A 6859-nucleotide genomic window follows, 5' to 3' on the forward strand; every position below is an offset into this window, starting at 1 on the left:
AGGTCAAGTGGCAGCTCCGCAGGGGGGATGCTGGATGCTGCAGGGGTGGTGCAGAGCATCTCCCAATTCCCCATCCCATGTCGGTTGGGGGCAGAAGGGGGACCCGTCTGGCAGCCCCACGGCTGAGCAGCCTGAAGCCGCAACGCTGGTGTCGCTGGTCCCAGCAGGGACGTCCTGGTCCCCATGGGACATCACAGCTCATCCTTCCCCACCGCAACGGCAGCCGACGGTTCCTGCTCCGTCTCCGTCTCCTGCAGCAAATCCCCCTCTTCTGCACCGAAAAGCATCTTCACCAGGTCGTCTGCCTGCACGCGCTCCTGTGGGGCAGACCCACGGGGATAAGCATGGCCACATTGTCCCCCCAAAAAAAACCACCCAACTGCCAGGGAGGGGGCTTACCCGCTCGCTGTGCCGAGGGTCCAGGGTGAACCAGAGGGCGATGGCGCAGCGTTGGCCCTTGGTCACGGCTTTCACTCCGTGGGGGTTCTCTGAGCCGGAGGAGAAGCCCACGGCACGGCCGCACTGTGGCTGAACCTCTGCCTGCAACAGATGGGAGACCCTGGTCAGGATGCACCCGGTGGGTGAGGGGATGAGTTTGTCCCCCCCAACCCAACTTCACCCCTTGTGGTGGCACAGGGGATGGGGCCAGCAGGCAGGAGCTGGGTTTGGTGCTGCACATGGATCCTCAAGGAGCTGAGCTACTTACGGTCTCGGTCTTGGCATCCAGCTCGGTGAAGTAGAAAGCTCCTCCTTCAAAGTCCCCGTTGAGGTAGAGGATGGCACTAAAGGAAGCAGAGGACAAACGGAGGTGGCGACCATCACCCCAAGCGACAGCTCCAGCAACTGGGAGCTCTCCAACACCATGGCAAGAGCCAGAGGCAGGAGAGCCCAGGTTGGGTTGCCCTCCCATCCTGCTCCTTCCAACCCAGGTGCCACCAAGCCATGGTGCCCTCAGGTGGAGAAGCTCTGGCTGATAGACACCACCGGTACCTGTAATCCCGGAAGGTGTAGGCTGGAGGTTCCTTCACGCACACCAGGGCCTCCGCATTGAGGATGCAGTTGTCCACATGCACTTCGTGGCTGTTGTCACTCCGGCCTTCTTGCTTCTCTAGGGTGGAACAAGACCTGGCACGTCAAGATCCCTTTGTCCCTGCAGGACCAGGATCTGTCCCCAAGTGCCATGTGCTTGGAGGTGACAAGAAAGTCACCTGTAGCCTAAAGCCCTTCACTCGCAGGAGTGAGAGGCCATTCGGGTGGCACAAGCCTCTGTTGACTTGTCCCATGGCACCTCCATGGCCCTCCAGACACAGTCTCTCCCAGCACCCAATCCCAAATGCCTCCAAGTGCTGAAATTCTATATGGCATGAAGCCACCTGCCCGTTGGAGGCAACCAACAGAGCTGCTCATCTTCCCAAACCGGGCTTAGGGACAAGCTCCCCACACCTTCCTTTTGGGAAAAGGAGCAGGCTAGGGAGCAGCAAGGAAAGGTCCAAGACCAGACCACCCCAGCTGTTGGCGGAGACCCAGACAGGACAAGAGGCTGAAGGAGACTTGCTTCTCCTTGGGTTGTACTCCTCCGAGGCCATGCTCACCATCGATGGCTGTGCGGCACACCAGGTGGGAGTAGGAGAAGTGGAGCGGGACCTCCAGGCGGAAGTAGGACTCCATCATGTGCCGCACCTTCTCTGTCACGTTGTAGTAGAGGTAGGCACTCTGCAGGGGCACCTTGCCCTCCTGGCCCAGCTGCGGGGGACGGACAGGACACGGGCTCAGCCCCAGGTGGGTTGGGCAAGCACGGGCAGCTGCCTGCCTTCAAACCCCGCCTCCCTGGTCTCCACAGCCTGTTTCTCCCCCCTCCCCACAACCACCCTAACCTTGAGGGCCTTCAGGACAGTCACGCCGTAGAAGGTCTCGCTGGGGGTGTGAGGAGATGTCTTCCCACGATACCCATCCCCAGCCGAGGCAGCTGCCTGCAAAACCCAATCGGTGTTACCGGTCTGACTTCTGAGCCGCAGGATGGGACCCTTCAGCACCCCCTGTCCCATGCCTGCCCGCTCCTGCCGTCCCCGTGCTCACGTTGGTGAGTCTCTGCAGCTCCCGGCACTCCTCAGCGGAAAGGACCCCGTCCACCACAACGCGCTGGGAGCCATTCAGGGTCTTGGAGTTCATGGTGACGCTGGCTCCTTCGTACACCAAGGGGCCACCTGTGGCACAAACAGGATCGGGATGACACAGGGATGGGTGCCACCACCCCTGGGGTACAGCGCTGGGGGAAGCTGTGGTCCTGCCACCTGCTCCTGCCACCACCCACATGGAGGGACCGTGACCTGGCAGTGGGGGACATGGAGGTCCCCATCCTACACCTCCCCTTCCGGCCCTCCACACCTTCTCGGATGAACTTGCTCATATCGGCAGACTCCTTGGCCTTCTCCTCCACCAGCGTCTCGATCTCCTTCATGAGGTTGCCAATCTCCTCCGAGATGCGTGCCGCCGTCTCCCGCTCCACCCTGGGCACGCAGCAGCCATCAGCTCCACTGCCCCACTGTGCCCGCATCGCGAATGAAGGGCACCAGGACAAGGGCAGGACAAGTTGTCTCCAGGGGCCGGTGACAAAGCCCAGCCCCAAGGCTGGAGAGAGTCATCTCAACGCATCCCTCACCCTGAGCTGCTTGGGATGACCTACCCATCCCCATCACCCCAAAGGCTGATGGGGAGCAAAGTTCTGCCCTCCAGCAGCCTCTTCCAGACCCAACACCAAAACCCCTCCCTGGCAGCAGCTCCACGGCCATGGCCTTTGGCCCAAACCCCATGAAGAAAGAGGGGTACGTCCCATTGGTCTCCCTGTTGGGTAGGCTTGGCCATCAGCTTGGGAGAGCACTCACTTTTGTTTCTCTCGCAGCCTTTTTGGTATCACCTCTTCGGGAGTCCACGTGTCCTGCAGCCAGAAGAACAACAACATCAGGAGCTGGACGAGGATCTGGCTGGGACGCAGACCCCTCCCTCATCCCCCTCCCTTCTGGCCATCGCATCCAGCCTGGTCCAGCACCGCTCACCGGGTCCACGAAGGGGATGCCGAAGACATCGTAGCTGAAGAAGAGCAGCTCCTTCTCCATCAGGCTTCGCTGGCGGTATGCCTGGATCCCCTGTGGTGAGGGGCAGAGGGACGGTGTGAGGGCACGGCACGAAGGCTCTGAAAAGACCCCGAGCGAGGGCAGGAGGGTGCTGGGTTTACATCATTCCCGCGGTCCTTGCTCCAGACCCGCAGCCCTGGTTTCCCGGTCCCTCTGGCAGCCGGGAAGCAAGTGGCTTTCCCCATCCTGCATGAACTTCCCTGTCCCATGTGGATGAGCCCTGGGGAGAGGACGGGGGAGACAGAGGCACATGTGTGTCCCTCCTACAGGAAGCTCTTTAGAAGCAAATTCCCTTCCCTGCTCCACCTGACATGGGGCAGAGACTCCATCCCTGCCTACCACCTCCCAGGCAGCACCCGAGCATCTGGATCCAGCTATTTTGAAGACAAATCCTCTCCTTTTTAAGCAATTTCACTTCAGCTGTGGATGTCTGTAGCAGAGGTGGGCTCAGATCCTCCTAAAAAGTCTGTCTGTCTGCCTCTCACAGACCTCTCCCACAAGAGCTGGTCCATTTGTGCCATCAAGCCTTCACTTGGCCAAAGATATTTTGTCAGTGACATTTTTCAGTTCCTCAGCTATTTTCCAGCTTGTTGGGTCTTGCATCTGTCCATTCCTCCCCACCTTGCCACCAAAGGGTGGCTGGACCAGAGCAGATCCATCCAGAGCAGACCCCAAAACTCTGCAAAGGTCCCCAAGGAGGGGAGAAGATGTCCCTGCAATGGCTCATCCCAGCCGGTCGCTCACCTCTCGAGGTTGGATGGGTCCTGCCAGGTTTTCCCCCAGGACGGCGGTGTAATAGGCCAAATTCTGGTTCATCACCTCGTCGTTTGGGAAGAAGAGCAAATAGGTTTTGGTGCATTCAATGGCTTTTTCATAATTCCCATCTGCAAAGAGAAACGGCGCTGTTAATGGCACGTCCAAGCGCATCAGAGACAGAGCAAACACGGATATGGAGGAGAAACAAGAGAGAAAGTCCTTGTCCTCCACAGGGTCTCCCAAGTAGGGCAGATATCCTGGAGCAAAGACAACTGCTGCCACAAAGGCAAAATTAAGAGTCCGAGGCGCTTTCCTGCCTCCAGAAATCATTACACCAGAAATCAGGGCCACTGCTTGAGTAGTTTTGTCACTTGGAAAACATCTTGAAGCCTATTTCCAGGCAGCAAGACCCAATCATTTCCAGGCTAACCTGCAATTTTCAGCCACTTAAGCACCCTGACCCACTTTCATGCAAAGGACTGCAGCCTTTCAATCTTCTTGGCCTTCATTTTTTTTCCCTCCTTTTGGAGAAATTTGCACAGAAACAGCTTAGATTTTTCTAAGGAGGTGAATAAAAAATAAAATAAAATTGGGTATATTTGCCTGGGTTATAACTAACTGTTCTGGAGGGGGAGGATACCTCTGTGGTTTGGAGCAAGAGGTGGATAAGTTGGCAGGAGAAAAAAAGAAATGCTTCTCTAGGCTGTTATTTCACTTGGAAAGCGAAGCTGCCCAGGAATTGAGCATCTAAAGTGACGTGGAGAGTTCTTGCAACCAGGCAGAGTGAGATCCGGCTCTCCTGTGGCACATTTCAGGCTGGAGGAGCGGGCCTGTGTGAACTTCATGAAGATCAACAAGTGGAAGGCCCTCCACCAGTATCAGTAAAGACTGGGGAATGGATGGGTTTAGAGCAGCCATGTAGAGAAGGACTTGGAGATACTAGTGGACAAAAAATTGGACGTGAGTCAGCAATGTGCACTTGCAGCCCAGAAAGCAAAGCGTATCCTGGGCTGCATCACAAGAAGCGTGGCCAGCAGGTCAACAGAGGTGATGCTCCCTCTTTACTCCACTCTCACGAGATCCCACCTGGAGCAGTGCGTCCAGCTCTGGGGTCCACAGCACAAGAAGGACATGGACCTGTTAGAGTGGGTCCAGAGGAGGCCACAAAAATGGTCAGAGGGATGGAACGCTTCTACGAAGAAAGGCTGAGAGAGTTGGGATTGTTGAGCCTGGAGACGAGAAGGCTCCAGGGAGACCTTCTTGTAGCCTTTCCATATATAAAGGGGACTTACAAGAAAGACGGAGACAACTTTTTACCAAGGCTTGTAGTAACAGGACAAGGGGCAATGGTTTTAAACTGAAAGAGGGTAGGTTTAGGTTGGCCATAAGGAGGAAATTTTTTATGATGAGGATGGTGAGACACTGGAACAGGTTGCCCAGAGAAGATGTGGATGCCCCATCACTGGAAAAGTTCAAGGTCAGGTTGGATGGGGCTTTGAGCAACCTGATCTTGTGCAGGATGTCCCTGCATCTTGGGTTGGACTAGATGATCTTTGAAGGTCCCTTCCCAACCCAAACCATTCTGTGAGTCTATGAGTTCTGCCCATGAAGAATGGCCCGTGCAGAGCACGATGTCCAGTGCTGATGGCCAACAGAAGATGGGGCAACGAGCTGCTTACTGTTGTAGTAGGCAAACTGCAGGTAGTTGAAGTGCGAGGGCAGGAAATCCTCCAAGGGCTTCTCCCGGCCGGGCTGAGAGGCCAGCTCCGTAACGCAGCCCTGCTTGCAGCTTAGCACCTGCATGTAGTGATCTGGTGGAAAAAAACCCTGTGTCACTGCACATGGTGGCCCAAGGGGTGGTGGACAGGACCTTGGGGGTCTCCGCTCCAACCTCCTGCTCGCAGCAGGGCTGTTGACAGCTTTTCAGTGGTGGAAATGCCCAAGGATGGTGGTCGCCCACCTCTGCATGATCGGTTGCGGGGCTGTGCTGCTCTCTGGGGAAGGAGTGACCACCCTCAGCCTCCCACCCTTGCATGCTGGTGACCCTCTGCTGGTCCCTCTCCTGTTTCTCCACATCCCTCTGGAATTTGGGGGGTTCCTGGGCATCACACCCAGTGCTGAGCATGGGCAAACACCTCCTGCCACTTGCTGGCCACGCTCCTCCTAGCGAAACCTAGGATGGGGTTTGCCCTCTATGGGGACCCACCACCCCCCAGGTCTTTGGGGACCTCTTTGGGGACCACCACCCCCCAGGATTGTCCCCAACTCTTGAGATGGGATGCAGCACGCGCAGCTCCCACCTGTGATGGCCTGGAAAAGGTCCGCGTTGTACTCCAGGTAGTTGTAGCCCTCGTAGTCATAGGGTCCCTCACAGAGCGCACGGCACTCGGTGTCTGCCACAAAATACTCCTCCAGCGCCTTCTCCAGGTGCAGGATGGCAGCGGCTGGCTGCTCCTCTGTGTAAAACCGGACACCCAGCCGAAACTCGGTCTACGGAGGGATGAGAAACGATGGGAGGGGCTCAACGCCCCGCTCCCTGTGACGGAGCACCCAGGGCACCTTGTCCCCACAGGATGGACCTCACAGCACCAAGGTGGCATCTCATGAGCCTGCCGAGCCAACAGCCATGGTGTGACCTCCCCAGGTCCGGCAGTGGAGGGGTGTTTTGGGAGGGGTTGCCCAAGGCCGGAGGGGACTCACCAGGTGGGGTTTGGCCTCCAGGTCGGTGAAGTCATCCTCGCGGACGCCCGCCATGGCTTGGTAGTACTCCAGGTTCTGCCTCATCTCCTGGTGCCCGGGGTTGGCCACGAAGAAGGTGTGTGCCGCCGCCGCTGCCTGCGCCGGCCGGTTCATCTGGGTGCGACCGGGGGGGGGTGGAGTGGGGGGTGAGACAGCGCCCGCCCCACGGTGCGGACCCTCCATGGGGTGCGGAGGGGACCCCCGACCCCTGGGCATCGCAGTGGCCGGGGGGG

General features: G+C 57.9%; 1 protein-coding gene across 1 annotated transcript; it reads right to left on the bottom strand.

The window, feature by feature from the left end:
• Positions 1-30: 30 nt before the first annotated feature.
• Positions 31-6764, bottom strand: P3H1 (prolyl 3-hydroxylase 1). The gene is made up of 14 exons (XM_009288965.2): positions 6588-6764; positions 6188-6377; positions 5567-5698; positions 3876-4015; positions 3054-3143; positions 2883-2935; positions 2386-2507; positions 2077-2204; positions 1875-1970; positions 1593-1743; positions 991-1108; positions 707-782; positions 400-540; positions 31-317 (listed from the first exon to the last, which is right to left on the bottom strand). The coding sequence occupies exons 1-14, from the start codon at positions 6738-6740 to the stop codon at positions 192-194; spliced, it is 1716 nt and encodes a 571-aa protein (XP_009287240.1). The 5' UTR covers positions 6741-6764; the 3' UTR covers positions 31-191.
• Positions 6765-6859: the final 95 nt, after the last annotated feature.

The sequence above is a fragment of the Aptenodytes forsteri genome, unplaced genomic scaffold (genome assembly GCF_000699145.1).
Source record: "Aptenodytes forsteri isolate BGI_AS27 unplaced genomic scaffold, ASM69914v1 Scaffold253, whole genome shotgun sequence".
NCBI lineage: Eukaryota > Metazoa > Chordata > Aves > Sphenisciformes > Spheniscidae > Aptenodytes > Aptenodytes forsteri.

Excerpts from the sequence above, each read along its gene's own strand:
- P3H1 (XM_009288965.2), bottom strand. The coding sequence starts at position 6,740 with ATGAACCGGCCGGCGCAGGCAGCGGCGGCGGCACACACCTTCTTCGTG. Across the intron at positions 2,508-2,882 it reads AGGCTGCGAGAGAAACAAAA|GGTGGAGCGGGAGACGGCGG; the intron begins GTGAGTGCTCTC and ends CTGCGTGCCCAG. Across the intron at positions 1,109-1,592 it reads GTGCCGCACAGCCATCGATG|AGAAGCAAGAAGGCCGGAGT; the intron begins GTGAGCATGGCC and ends GTTCCACCCTAG.